Here is a 14,743-nt window from a genome sequence, read left to right as displayed (position 1 = left end):
GAAGGGCACAGATAAAGTGTATAGCAAAGGCCTTTTACCTAGGGTGGTGAGCTAATTATAGAATCCCTACAGTGGGGAAGGAGACAATTTGGCCCAGTGAATCCAAACCTCCGAACAGCACTCAAAGTTGGAAGAAATATTAGGGGGAGGATGAGACAGCTATGGCTGACAAGGAAAATCAGGGCAGCATGAAAGCAAAATAAAAACCATACAATCTAGTGAAGATCAGCAGGAAGCCTTTATAAATCAGGAAAGAGATAATTAGAAAAAAAGCAATAAAAAGAGGGAGCAGATGAAGCATGAGTGTAAACTAACTGGCATTAAAAGACAGCAAGAGTATTTTTTTAGATATTTAAAGGTGAGTGAGAAGCAAGAGCACACAATAGGCCAGTGGAAAATACAGTTGAAGCAGTAATAGTAATGGGGAAATAAGAAATGGCAGAGAAAATAAGAGTATTTTGCATCAGTTTTCATAGTGGAAGACTCCAGCAGCATACTAGAATTTCATGAAAGTCAGATGGCAGAGGTGAGTGCAGTGGAGGTGGTGCTGGGAAACTGAAGGGTTTGAAGATGGATAAATCACTTGGACAGACAGACTATGCAGCAAGTTCTGAAGGAGACAGCTGAGAAGATTATGGAGGCATTGGTGTTGATCTTTCAGCAATCACAGGGATGGTTCTAGAAAACTGGAAAATGGTTAATATAACTCCTGTCTAAGAAGGAAGTCAGAAGACAGGACACTAGACAAGCTTTTTTTTCCAGAAAAAGGTCATGGGATGTTGCTGTTGCTGGACGCCCACTCATTCACTATCTTTTATCAAATTTTAATTTCCTCTGTTCTAAAACTGTAGAATGCCCAACGTCTCTCCACAGCCTCATTGAAACCAAGTTTAAACTTTGCCAGCAATCTCTGCGTCTTTCCTGTGGTACAGTATCCAGAATTATTCAGCTGAGGTCCAGTCATTTATAAAAAGAATTAGTACAGTCACTTCTGGCCTATCAGCAAATCCAGTCTCTCCTCATCACTGAATCTTCACCAACCTCTACCCTATGGCAGATAAAGTGTGGAGCTGGATGAACACAGCAGGCCAAGCAGCATCTCAGGAGCACAAAAGCTGACATTTCAGGCCTAGACCCTTCATCAGAGAGCTATGGCTAGCCTATGGCAATCAGTTGTTTAAATTGCTACCAGGAAGCAATCTACTGTCAGCAGGGAAAATAGGAGTGGAAATAAAGGCTAAGCAATACTAGTAACATCTATATCCCGACAATGATATTTTAAAGAAAAAATGTTTGATGGATATTTTGGTCACCAAACGCTCATCATCTGTGGTGTTTGAAAATTTTCAAATGTAGGTGACTGCTAAGGCCAATCTGCACTCAAAGTTCTGCAGAAAATGAGAATAAAGCAGACACGAGTTTTTGGTGATTTGATAGCTTGGGATTTCCTTTCAGCATTTTCTCCTTTCTCCCGAGATGCGCTAGTTTTTGAGGGAGGTCACACTATATTTTAATTTGGCTGCATCAGGTCCAACAATCCTGGGTTCAAAGTTTCCATCAAAACTAAGCCAAAACCTTTGAAGTAACCTTGTAACACTTCCTTTGACCATGTAGTACAAGTCGTCAAAGGCTTTACTAAAGTCCAAGTAAACAATGTTCCGCATGGTAGACTAATTAGTAAAGTTAGGTCACATGAGTCAGGGTGATCTTGTTAATTGGATATGGTGGGACACAGTGGTGAGAGGAGGATTGTTTTTCAGACTGAAGGCACGTCACCAGCAGTGTTCCATGGGGGTTGGTTCTGGGTCCACTTTTGCTGGTCATTTTTAAATAAATGATTTGGATGAGGATATAGAAGACATGGTCAGGAAGTTTGTGGACAACATAAAATTGGTGGCATAGTAGTCAGTGAAGAATGTTTAAGATTACAAAGGGATGTTGATCAAATGGGTCAATGGGCAGCATAATGGCAGATGGAGTTCAATCTGGATAAATGCAAGATATTGCAATTTGGTACAAACAGGGGTAGCACTTATACAATAAACGGTAGGGCCTTGGATAGCGTTGTAAAGCAGAGGGACCTGGGGGGTGCAGGTATTTAATTCTTTGAAGAATGTATCACATAGAGACACAGGGTGGTTAAAAAGGCAATTAGCATGCTTAATTTCCTCGCTCTAACCTTGGTGTATAGGAGTTGGGAGTGGGGGGGGTCATATTGAGGTCACTTCTGGAATACTGTGTACAGTTCTTATCATCCAGTTATAGGAAGAAAATAAATTAGCCAAAGAGGGTTCAAAAGAAAGTTTACAGGATGTTGCCAAGTATGGAAGGTTTGGGATATAAAGAAAAGTTGAGTTTTTTTTTTACTGGGGCAGAGGAAGTTGAGAAGTGACCTTGAAGTTCATAAAATCATAACAGGGAGAGATAGGGTTAATAGTCTTTTCCCTACAGTAGGATTGCAAGACCAGGGGGCATGTGTTTAAGGTGAGCGGACAAAGCGCTAGAAAAGACATGAGGGATCTGTTCGGGGCGGGGGGGCTTTTATGCCAACAAACTGGGTTGAGATCTTAAGCAGTTCAGAAGGATTCTGTTGTAGATATTTCACCAATTTATAGAACTGAAACTCCTCTGTAGTTGTGTAGGTGGACAGTGGAGACATATTTGTATCTTTGTCAAATGGTTCCTTGCTTTCACAATTTGAACGAGCTGAGTGAGCTTCTGGAGCAAGCACTGATGTTGTAGACCACAGCTGGGGTGCATCATTCCTGCATCTTTGCCATTAGATGGGAAGCGGATTGCGATCTTCATTTCTAACAGTGTGGAAGAGTCATCAGGAAAACAGCTGATGGCAACTCGTAAGTGTCGATTAGTACTTTATGGCTGGATGAAGACGGGTTGAGGACGTGATTAAAGCGTACTATCCAATTTTCTAGTATTTGGCCTTTAATGCCGAAAAACATTGTTCTGCCAACAGAGGATTGGTGAAGGAGTAGTAGTCTGGAGCCCACTGGCTAACTTCAGAGCACTGTAGACTCTCTTCTAGTCTTTGTGGTCTGCTGAATTAAGCTTTCTGATTCAGCTGGTGTTTTAAAGTTTTGTGTATGCAATGCACAGTTTTGTGGAGGTTTTGCTAGGCATTGTGCATGGATAGTAATGGCATGCCATTGAGGAAAACCCTATAGCAACAATATCTCTTTCATTTATTACTGGGTTACCTAATTGTTTTCTTCAAACCAATATGGGTGCTTATGGGAAGTAGGGACAAACAACTCTAAAGCAATGGGGTGCACTCTCTGGAGGTCAGCTAGTTAACCACAACACATTTGTTCATTTTTACTATATACAGTAACATTTTAGTTTCTCAACTTCTTTCCTTGACACACCAGCTTGATTTTGGGCATGTCTAGATCTTAACATTTAACTTTGAAATAAGATAGTGGTTAGTCCAGCAGTTAGTTTTTTGTTACATGCACATCTTGCCTGTCCTTCTACTTATTACAGTCAATAAGGTGTTAATGCACATTACAGGGGCATTAACAAGACATAGCGTTGTGAGTAGGAGGCCAGAAAACCAGTGAATATTTGAAGCTTGTGCTTCAGTATTACTGCCACAACAAGGCTGTTTTGCTTCCTCCAATCAACTTCTTCCCATGCCTGGTGATCAGCAACAACTCCTGTTGAAGTCCAAAAAGTGATTGGTTTGTTTGACATTGGTCAAACATACGATCATAGTAGCGATCAAGATGTGGAGATGGTCATGGAGCAGACATACACACTGATGACAGTTTGTCAGTTGGTGGATGGATGGATGGATGGATTTCAGAGAATGCAGAAAGCTTTTTAAATGAGGTTTCATTCCCCACTTCAACTGGAAACCTATTTTGACTGCTAAGTTCTGCAAACAGGAGGTTCCAAGTAAATACATGTTTGTAAGCACTATACAGGTAGTTACACAGTTATAGGAGAACTACCTGTATTTATGATAAAATAAAATGCTTTACAAGGTCATATTCACTTTCTTAAAAGATATTGTTGGTACAGATATGATTTTTGCCAATAGTCTTAAATCAAAAGCAATTCACTGCATACTTTACACACATGTAGTTCTATGCATCTTGATCCTTTTGTACTTCTAACCATCCATGTAAACTCTAGCTCAAGCATTTTCTTCCATTGTTAACAAATTGTATCACAGACATGCGAAGCAGGAAAGCAGTAAAGGTGAGAAATCAATGCATGTTAAACCTACTTAAGTACCAAAAAGATTTCATATCCAAGTTATTATAACTTCAACTAAGAAATAAAAGTTGATACGCATTAAGACTTCACACTGTGAAATGAAAATGGCTCCAGACACACTCAATCAGATAAATGTTCTAAATTTTTGCTTTGCATTAATATTCTGGAAATAAGCATTGCTGGCAAGATCTGAATTTACAGTTATCCCAAGTTTCCCACCAGGTGAAGCTTCTCAAAGCTTGCAATGATACTATAACTTCAAGAAGTGTATCTAGTCCTTTATTTCAGAAGGAAGAGGTGTTGAGACAAAGATGCAAAGTTGTCTACTCCAAGCCAGTAAAGTTAAAAACTCAAGGCCTCGGATTTTATAAAATCTTGGAATAACAGAAGCAGCATGAATGTTGCAGTCACCTCCCACAGAATCAGGGTGTTATTTTAGCTTTATGCAGCTGCTCGGGTCTTGAAGCTGAACATGGAAGCTATTATTCCCTTCTCTGTTACAGTTAAAAGCTGGAGTTGCCTCTGCTGCAAGAATTGCATCAAAGACATCTATTTTACTGAATTTGCCTTTACCCAGGATGTGTTTGTGTGTTTATTACCAAATTGGAACAGTTGTTGTTTAGTAGTTAAACAAATCTATTATTCTGTTAAGTGTATTTTGCTTAAAGCAGAGTAGTGCAACCAATCAAATTACATCTTGAACACAGCACCTTACACTTGCCTTTAAAAAAGATAAAAGTTAGGGTCTGGGCTTACTTGTTGATATATTTGAGGGGAGATTGCATTTACTCAGGCTGTGGTGGACCAGGCCAATGAAGGTGCTTCTCCACAAGGTACTCAGTAACGATTTCTAGCAACAAGGTTAACTATAACTAGCATGCAATTCAGAAGGAGAGAGACTTGAAAGGAAGTCTGTAGGTGATGACAGTGCCATAAGCCTGTAGTTCTTTGCCTTCCAGGAAATTCTAACCATTGCCACAGTTTAATATGCAAACATATTACAACAATGGTGGTGCAGGAAGGGGATATTTAAGGTGGTAGAAGGAACGGGCTGTTTTGAAGTGGGTAGTGTTAAACCTCTTCAGTGTTTTTGTGGTTATGTTCATTCAGGCAACTGTAGAATATTTATCACTGTTGTAGTAGGCAGGTGTTGTGGAGTTGGGAGAGCCACAATAAAATGATCCACTGATGAAGCAGCTGGTCTTTTGAGATTCCCGCAAGGGACTCGTACAAATATCCTCAGTATCATGTTAGCGGAATCAGATAATTTTCCCAGAATACCACAACTCCTCAAGACGTTTTTATTGATACTAGTTTCTTCCCCCTCTGAAACTGAATGCAGTTGTCACTTTCCACATCTCCAACATTACTGATGTACAGCAGTCACCCAGAAATATTCCCACAGTTGAAGAAATTGTATAACATCTATATAAAATGTAAAAAATATGTTTAAGTCCACAGTACCTTTCTGGTGAATCATCTTTATCTTTCTTCCTAAACTTGTTGATTGTATCATCGATTGTGGTCCCAATTTTATCGCTGATCTCCCCTAACTTTTCACTGAATGGGAAAACTCCTCTATTGCCTTTGTCCCAGTCATCATCCCACCTGGACTTTGGCTCAGAATCATATCTATCACCTGCATAACAAAGAAGAAAAACAACAAAAATTAAGATGAAACTATCAGCTTGTCTTGGCATTTACAACAGTTGTCAGCATTGGTAACCACTAAATTAGATTGGACTTGGAGGACCATAATAATCTATGTTGAAAAATGCACTGCAATTATCATAAAATAGAGAAGTTAGCACTGGTAACATTCTCAGACTGTGCCCAATTATGTATGCTGGTGGACAATTAAATTGGAAGGAGGAGGATGATCAATCTACATTCTTCACCTCTGACAATGTTGGAGCTCAGAAGGAATGGGGTGATCGGCTGAAATATTTGCACATCTGGCTGAAGACAGTTATAAAGTGGGTGATCCAGATTATTTCCTTCTGAGGTCTCATACATTAGAGATCAGTCTTCAGCCAATTTAGTTCACAAGATGAGATATCAACAAGTGGTTGACTGCACTGGATAACAGCAACATCCCAGCTGCAGAGCTGAAAATCATTTGCACCAGAACTAGCTGTGCTCCTAACCAAGCTATTTCAGTACCACTCCAACACTGGCACCTACCTGACAGCTCCCCAGGTATGCCCTGTCAGCAAAAAGCAGGACAAATCCAATCCAGCCAAATATCATCCAACCGTTCTGCTTTTAATCATTAGCACTGATAATAACATTTTCTAAGCAACACTCACTCATTAATAACTTACTCAGCAATGTTCAGTTTAGGTTCTGCTAGAAACTTAATTGCAGTCATGTTCAAACATGGAGAGAGTTAAATTCCAGCTGTGAGTCATATTGACAATCACTGCTGTTAACATCAACACAGCAACTGAGTGAGTCACCATGGTAAAATGGAAGCCATAAGAAATTAGGGAAGAAAGCTCTCCACTTTAATATCTAGCAAAAAGGAAGCTGGTTGTGGTTATCAGAGGTCAATCATCTAATTTCCATGAAATCACAGCAGGGGTTTGTCAGTGTAGTGCCCTAGTGCCAACCATCTTCAGTTATGTCGATGACATTCCTTCCATTTGGAGGTCATAAATGAGAGCGCATCCCTATGGTCCAACAGGACTCTGGCATCTTTACTTTTGTCTTTTTTAAAAGTGAGTTTTGGGTTGGTTTGGCTCAAGGAAGCCCATAGATTTCCAGTATAAAAGTTACAGACAAGAAATGCTAACACAGGTTTTCCTCAAAAACATTAGCTAGCTAAGCAACAGTTATCTGTACAACAGCTCCTCTCCAAGTCTTTTGGCATATACTGCCTTGGAAATAAATTGCTATATATTAAATGATTTAACTGTCATTGGATTAAAATAGAGTCAGAAACATACAGCACAGAAACAGACCCCTCATTCCAACTTGACCATTCCGACCAGATATCTTGTATTAATTTACTCCCATTTGCCAGCATTTGGCCCATATCCCTCTAAACATTTCCTGGTCTTATACCTATCTAGATCCATTTTAAATGTTGCAATTATACCAGCCCTTCACTACTTCCTCTGGTAGCCCATCCTGTGTGAAAAAGTTGCACCTTGGGTCCTTTTTCCTATCTTTCTCCTCTTACATTAAACCTATGCCCTCTAGTTTTAGATTCCCCTACCCTGGGGAAAACCAAAACCTTGATTATTCACTCTATCCATTCCCCTCATGATTTTATAAACCTCTAAAAAACGGTCACCCTGAGACTCCAACACTCTAGAGAAAATAGCTCCAGCCTATTCAGCCTCTCCCTGCAGCCCTAAACGTCCAATGCTGGCAACATCCTTGTAAATCTTTTCTGTATCCTTTCAAGTTTCACATCACCTTTCCTACAGCAGGGAGACGACAACTGAATGCAGTACTCCAAAAGTGGCCTAATCAATGTCCTGTACAGCTGCAGCATGACCTCCCAACTTCTATATTCAAGGCACTGACGAATCCAGGAACTCCCCACTTCACAGCACAGCGCAAGTTCAGAAACTCTGCATCTCCTTCTCAATGACAATTAAAAACTGGTGAATATTTATTGCCAATTCTGGTGATATCCATACCTCTTGAACAAATTAAAAGTCAAACGCATTTATTCCTGGGTCTGTTAATTTTACATTAAAGTAATGGGTAGATTCCACTGTGGCAGTGAAGGAATGCTGTTTGAAATTATGAATAGTTCACATTGGTCTCAGCAATTAATTTCTATTATACAGTTCAAAACTGAACAACAGTGTGGTTATTTGAGCCAGGTTATATTGGGTATGTTATTTTTAAATCGACAATGCAGCCCTATAAACTGAACACTTAAATGATGTAAGATGCTTCTGTACTGCTTGACCCTATCATGGTACAATGCTCTCTCACCCTAATTCAATTTTTCTGCCAGCCTGATTATGCAGCCATCTAACAGGGAAAGAAAATAAGTGAATCTTATGAATAATTAAGTAAGTGACATTGTGGGGAACTCAGAAAGACAGGCTAAATTTGCAGCACAAATCTAATCAATTATCTCTTATTGCTTAGTGCATGTAATCTCGACAGCTGACTGTGCTACTGTAAATCGAGTAAAGATAATAAACTGTACTATCTAGGAGAGAATAAATGACAGTAATTGTCACTTCATCATAATGTGGCACGAAACACGTTTCACAATCCAAAGTATGTAAACAATATTTCGGACTCTTATGTAAATAACAAATTATATTATTTATCAGTTATCAGAAACAAACATCTGCAATTTTAGTGAAATACAATAAACCCAAGTAGTCACCCCTGCTTCTCCCTCACTCCATAACATTTTCTCTCTGCTCTTATAGCACACTGGAATCCAATTACCCATGTTTCTGCATTAGTTTGATAGTTCAATTGGTAGATATTCAAGTATTTACTGGTTGTTCTATCACAGATAAAATGATTATGTTCAAACCTGAAATCAACAGTCGGATTCCAGCTGGTCACTAGGTAATTATCAAGCGCACTGGATGATTTTGTCATACCACTGCTCAAAGCTGCTCAACACGAGCCAAGAAAACTGAACCTGTCTCTCATCACCAGGAGCTGGGGTATTGTCAACTGAACATGTTCAAAGTTGATGTGTCCAAATGTTATGAATTTTCATAAATTGAGCAGAAACAGAAAAAAAAACATCAGCTCATTAGGGTTCTGGGGCAAGGATAAACCAATCAACCCTATTACTGAATAAGGTCATGGCTGATCAGATTGTGATCTCAACTTCACACTCTTGCCCGTCGCCATAATCCCCAATTCCCTTGGCCATCAAAAATCTAACTCAGCCTTGAATAATTTCAATTACCCAACCTCCACTGTGTTCTGGGCAAGAGAATTCCACAGATGAACTGCTTTCTCATCTTAAATCTTAAAACAGAACTCTCATTTTTACACTGCATCCTTTAGTTCTCATTTTTCCACATAAAAGGCAAATTCTCCTGATATTGACCCCATCAAGTTCCCTCACAAGCTTACACTTTTTGATAAAATCATCTCTCATTTTTCAAAACTCCAATGTATGTAGGCCAAGCAGATAAACATTTCAGCTCATGACAAGTTTTTCATCCCAGGAACAAACCGAGTGAATTTTCCAAATTGCTTCTAATCCAATTTAATCTTTTTTCCAAACAAGATCAAACCTGTACACAGCTCTGTTGATGTGGTCGCATTGAGAACCTTAACCAGTGAAACCTCTCTCCTTTTGTATTCCATTCCTCTTTCAACAAATACCAAGAGGTGGTTTAGTACTAAATGACTAGAAGTCTCCAAACAAAAAACTTGTAAAACAGCAGAACCCACTGGCTTCAATCCCCATCACAACCTCCATTCCCTTGCCAGTGACTCCATCCTTCTCTTGGGCCATTATCAGAGACTGGATGGTCCAAAGAAACTTGGCATGCTGTTAAGACACATTCACTTGACCACCAAGATTTTCTGCATTCACCTCAACTATTTTCACACATGCCCAAGCTCATTGCCACTAAAACCCTCCTTTACGTTTCTATTACCTCTAATTTACTGCTCTCAAAAGCTATTTTCTCATGTATCCTCTCCATAAACTCGCGCCCATCCAAAGCTGAGCTATTTCTGTGTTAAGTTCCAAATCACAGACTAATTATGGCATATGCAGTGAGTTCCAGATCATTATTAGTCCCTGCATAATGAAGTTCTCATTCATATTCTTCACCACACACCCCCAATTTTGTTTAAACATTTTGTTTCACAATTAAGTAAGCTATCTAAACAATTCCTTCCATGCACATTCATCCTTCAAATATGCCTAATCTTTCACTCTCCTCTGCCTTGATACACTTTGTTATAAGACGTTTGTCCTATTTTTGGTTTCTTAATGTTAATTTGTGCCATTGTGAAAACATTTGGTGGATACAATGACTAACTGATTCCCAAAACAAGCCTTATGGCTGGAAGGTTAATATACACAATGGGTTGACACAAAAGCAAGGAGAGAGATTTGGCACATCTCGTGAGAAAACGTCAATGTCAACTGACACCCTTTGCTTAAAGCAGATGAAGAAGTGTAACAAATCAAACTGCAGCCAAAACAAAAAGTTCTGGTGTTTCATAGGGGTTTAATTTAGTAAATTTATTTTTTAAAGCTTGTATAGTATGTTGCCGACAATTGCCTGATTGATTCAAAAAGCACATTCCTTTGGTTACTTCTGGAACAGAGCACAGGCATACTCAACCAGATAATGTTTGAAAACCTCAAAGGAAAACATCTCTTGCCAGATATGATCCTGTGATTGTTCAGTATGTGCTGCCCAATTTTGAAAGCATGAATAGTTACAGTGGAATTCAATAATTAGTCAAGCATGTAACAGTTCATTTAGGATTGCTACAAGTGCTATATGCTCATGCACTGGGACCTTTTTCTTAATGCAAACAAGAAGAACATGTTCAAACTCTGTGTCTCTTCCGAGTTATCAAAGAACTTTGAAAATTTCTTACTTTTTCCCATGGCAATGCCTTTGCGGAGCCAATCAACTGGCACCTTTTTCTTCAGCAGCATAAATTGCTGGGATTGTTTAAACTTTGGCATTCGTGCGTTTGTCCCAATGAGTGCAAGACAAAAGGCTACAGCAATATACCACTTTTTAAGCAAAATATACAAACAGCTATTATACTATTTAAGCAAATGCAGTTTCATTTTCGAGAGAGATTTGGAATTTTAAAAAAAATCAAAAACAAAAGCAAACATTAGATTTTTTGAAAATACAATGAAAATTGAACTAATTTGGATTTTAAAAGCCAATGTGGATTCAGAATGTCTCAGAACATGAAAACGTGAAACACTGCGAACCATCTTCATAATTAAAAAAACTGGTCTTTGCAGAAGAAAGTCTTTCATTTTGTATAGATGAATATTTTGTTATAAGATGATAATTACCCAATCAAGTCTGGAGACTCTCTGAACTTGGGAGAAACTAAACTGGGTGTACAAATGTTTATTCATGAGATTTCAAATTAATAAAATAATTACCAGAATGCATAAGCTCTATTCAATTCCCAGAATTTGATAAAAACAGGCTTACGATATATAAATCCTAAAACTTCAAATCGAAATTAACCTTTTAAAACCAAGAGTTAGGCTGTCATTTGTACAAAAGTTACTTCAATTTAAGCCTTTTAATTAGTGTTGGCAGGATAGTGAATTTCGGTTTAAATAAAATCCACGACTTGAAAGCACCAAAACCAGAGCCTAAACAAACAGCCTCTCTGTTCTTATGCTGACAACTTACTGGCAGATAAATCCTGAAAAAGAACATCAATGTCTGTTTGTATTTAACAATCCCAAATAAAATAATAACACATGCACATATTGCTGTGCATGACTACAAGCTCCATGAGGAGCATCCAAGCACATTCTAAGACGAGAGCACAGACAAAACATCCCAAGGCACATTTTACAAAAAGCACACAATCAGATAATGAACTAAAGAATACCTAATGCTATCACTTATCCTTTGCAGAAGGTAACCCTTTGCGTGTTTCAGCCTGCAAACATACATAAGCCACTTGTCAAATCTGAACAGTTTTCTTAACAAGTTTTGGACAACAAAGTTTTATTTTCTCCATGTCTGCTCCATGTTGGGTGGCCTGGTCACCTAGTGCCAGACCAAATTCAATCTTCGGTCAGTCGTCCAGTGGAAAAAAAGAGGTTGTCTCCGTGCCCTGTAACCCTTTCAACAGGCCTCTTTGAACTTCACGTACCATTTCCCTACAACAACCCAGCCATAATTGGGAATATTCAACCACTATTTTTAAAATTTGGAACATTATGAAATGCTGAAATACAACGCATCATGCAATGAGAGTACTGTATTAGCTCATGGTAATATTAGCTATCCAAATATTGAGAAACATAAAGCAGAATAGAATTCATACATGTAGAGTGTATTCTTGCAAAGTAATTTAGGTGTAAACTATGCTGTAATGCACTAAGGCCGTCAGAAAGAAGAGCAGGGACAGGCCATTTGACCCCACCAGTCAATTCTACAATTCATCTAGATCATTGATCTCAACCATCTTGCCATTTTCCCCAAATTATTCTCACATCTCTTGATGTCATCAATATCTAGAAAATGGTCACTGTCTTGAACATGCTCAATAACCGTGTCCCTGCTGTAAAGGTGAAAGCTTACACCCATTGGTACCAGCAGACAATTCAGCCTTAGAGATCCAGTACAGACAAGTGCAATCCTCTACTTACATAACACGCAGAAACCCTCCACTTCCAACAGGCACGATGTGTCACTTAATAGTGCCACTCCTTGCAAGTATATCACGATCTTTGTTGGAAAAAGACAGACAAATGCATATGCAGTGATGACCTCTAAGGATAACTATGTTCTTTCGATCACTGGTTCTCTCAGTCTGAGCTCTCAGGCGCAGAACAGCTACTTGAAGGAACAAAAGGCCAGGGGATTATGCTCACTATTTCCAAGAATGAAGAGGGAATACAAAGCGATTATAGAAATTGGTTGAAGGGTAATATGGTTAGGTAAAAATATTTTGACGTGCAGAGATTGTACAATTAAGCTATCAGCGTAATTGAATGGAGAAGATAGTAAAATTACCAGCAGCAGCCTAGAGATAACACATTGTGGAGCTGGAGGATCACAGCAGGCCAGGCAGCATCAGAGGAACAGTAACATTGACGTTTCAGGTCGGAACTCTTCTTCCTGCTCCTCTGATGCTGCCTGGCCTGTTCCGTTCCTCCAGTTCCACACTTATCTCAGACTCCAGTATCTGCAGTTCTTGCTATCTCTCAGCAGCAGCTTATAGTATAATTCATGCAAAGTATTGATTTCGTTTAAATTAAACTATAAAACAAAGAATTCAATGCAGATGATAATTTCAGGCATCATGAACCTAATTTCAGGCACCATGTGTCAGCTTATGCTCCAGAGTCAGTTGCAGTGCCAAACAAAAAAGGAAAACTTCCTCTACATTGCCATCTTTTGCACTTGTTTGACATCTGTCCCATTCCTCACATAAGCCACAATAAGCAAGTGACAATGGCAATTAAATGTCAAGTAGAAGCAATTCTGCACTGTAGGTCCATGTCCATTAAGTTTTGGACTGAGGCTGCCCGTACATTTCACTAACCCAAATAGTCAGCCCACAGAAGGTGTGTGTCTCTAGTTGGCGTGTGCATCAACAAAAACAGAATTCCTACAATTTTCAGATGTGTACTTGTAATTAGGCAAACAACTAAACTAGTATAAATCCTTCCAGCATTTGCTGAACAAATCAAAACATATAGACAGTTAAAATTTTAATGGTGAAGGGTTGCTATAATTCTATAACTTGAAAATACCTTGCTGTATCCAATTAATTGTGCAAGTTAAAGCACATGCAAGAGATTGTTTAGAATGTAGGTCAAACATTTCAAAGTTAGGTTTGAAATCTTTGTTTCAAAAATGCAAATAGCCCAGTTGTATTTTAGTGCCTCTTCTGTATCGAGGCAGAACTTCCAAAACAAAAACTTGAAGGTTGGGTGCTTAACACTTCATCTTTTTCTATTTGCATTAAATAACATAGTACTCACTATATCTAAAGCCTCCCAAACTGTCTGAAGACATTCCAATGTATTTGTCTTTGTTTCTCTTGGCTTTCTTCCGTTCTTCCCGTAGCCGATCATCATCCTGTATAAAATCCACCAATTCTTTTACCTTCTGTCTCACATTTATTCCTTGGTCCTTTCCATTCTCATCTGAGATCAAAAGTGAAAATCAGGTGAATAAGAACATTTAATAAATTACATCTATGAACAAAACAAAAAGGCAACATGAAATCTAGTTGGCCAGTATCTGGGTTAAGTTTACAACAAATATCGAAGCACCATCTAAGGACACTTTGGTGCAGTGAAATTGTCCATACCTTCGGGCCAGAAGGCCTGGGTTCAAGTCTCATCTGTTCCAGATGTCGGAACGAGTTAATTAAAAATACCTGAAGTGGAGGATACCGGTACATTTACAACATTTAAGAGATATCTGGGTAAGTACATGACCAGGAAAGGGCTATGGGCCAAACGCAGCTAAGTGAGACTAATTTAGTTGGGAACATGGTCAGCATGGACTAGCTGGACCAAAGGGGCAACTGTTACCATGACTTCAGTCTATCATCTGACGACAAAATTCCAAAACGTATTTGTCCACGTTGTTGACATCATGTTCCATCAGCTGCAGTGCACGAACAGAAGGCCCTCTTTGAGGTTGTCACAGCTGTGTATATGTTGCTGACATTGCTACCCTTTCCACTTGCTGAGGATGGGGAGGGATCTGGGTAGGAAGCTGGGGCCTGGGAGATTCACCAACAGGAACCTCTCCTCCCCAGTGTCATGCCTCAGCTGCTGCCTTGCCATCTGGTCCTCTCCAGCCTT

At 39.1% G+C, this 14,743-nt stretch overlaps 1 protein-coding gene across 3 annotated transcripts in view; it reads right to left on the bottom strand.

Annotated features, from left to right (window-relative positions):
* Window positions 1-14,743, bottom strand: part of clint1a (clathrin interactor 1a) — a 162,792-nt gene that overhangs the window by 43,164 nt on the left and 104,885 nt on the right. For all 3 annotated transcript variants that reach the window (XM_048543311.2, XM_048543312.2, XM_059650770.1), the window contains exons 5-6: window positions 13,910-14,074; window positions 5,704-5,878 (exon numbers count right to left, since the gene is read on the bottom strand). In XM_048543311.2, coding sequence (XP_048399268.1) covers window positions 5,704-5,878; window positions 13,910-14,074 — 340 coding nt within the window. The remainder of the gene's footprint in view (window positions 1-5,703; window positions 5,879-13,909; window positions 14,075-14,743) is intronic.

This window comes from Stegostoma tigrinum, chromosome 13 (assembly GCF_030684315.1).
Source record: "Stegostoma tigrinum isolate sSteTig4 chromosome 13, sSteTig4.hap1, whole genome shotgun sequence".
In the NCBI taxonomy this organism is placed as follows: domain Eukaryota; kingdom Metazoa; phylum Chordata; class Chondrichthyes; order Orectolobiformes; family Stegostomatidae; genus Stegostoma; species Stegostoma tigrinum.
This window is presented reverse-complemented; position numbering and strand designations above follow the sequence as displayed.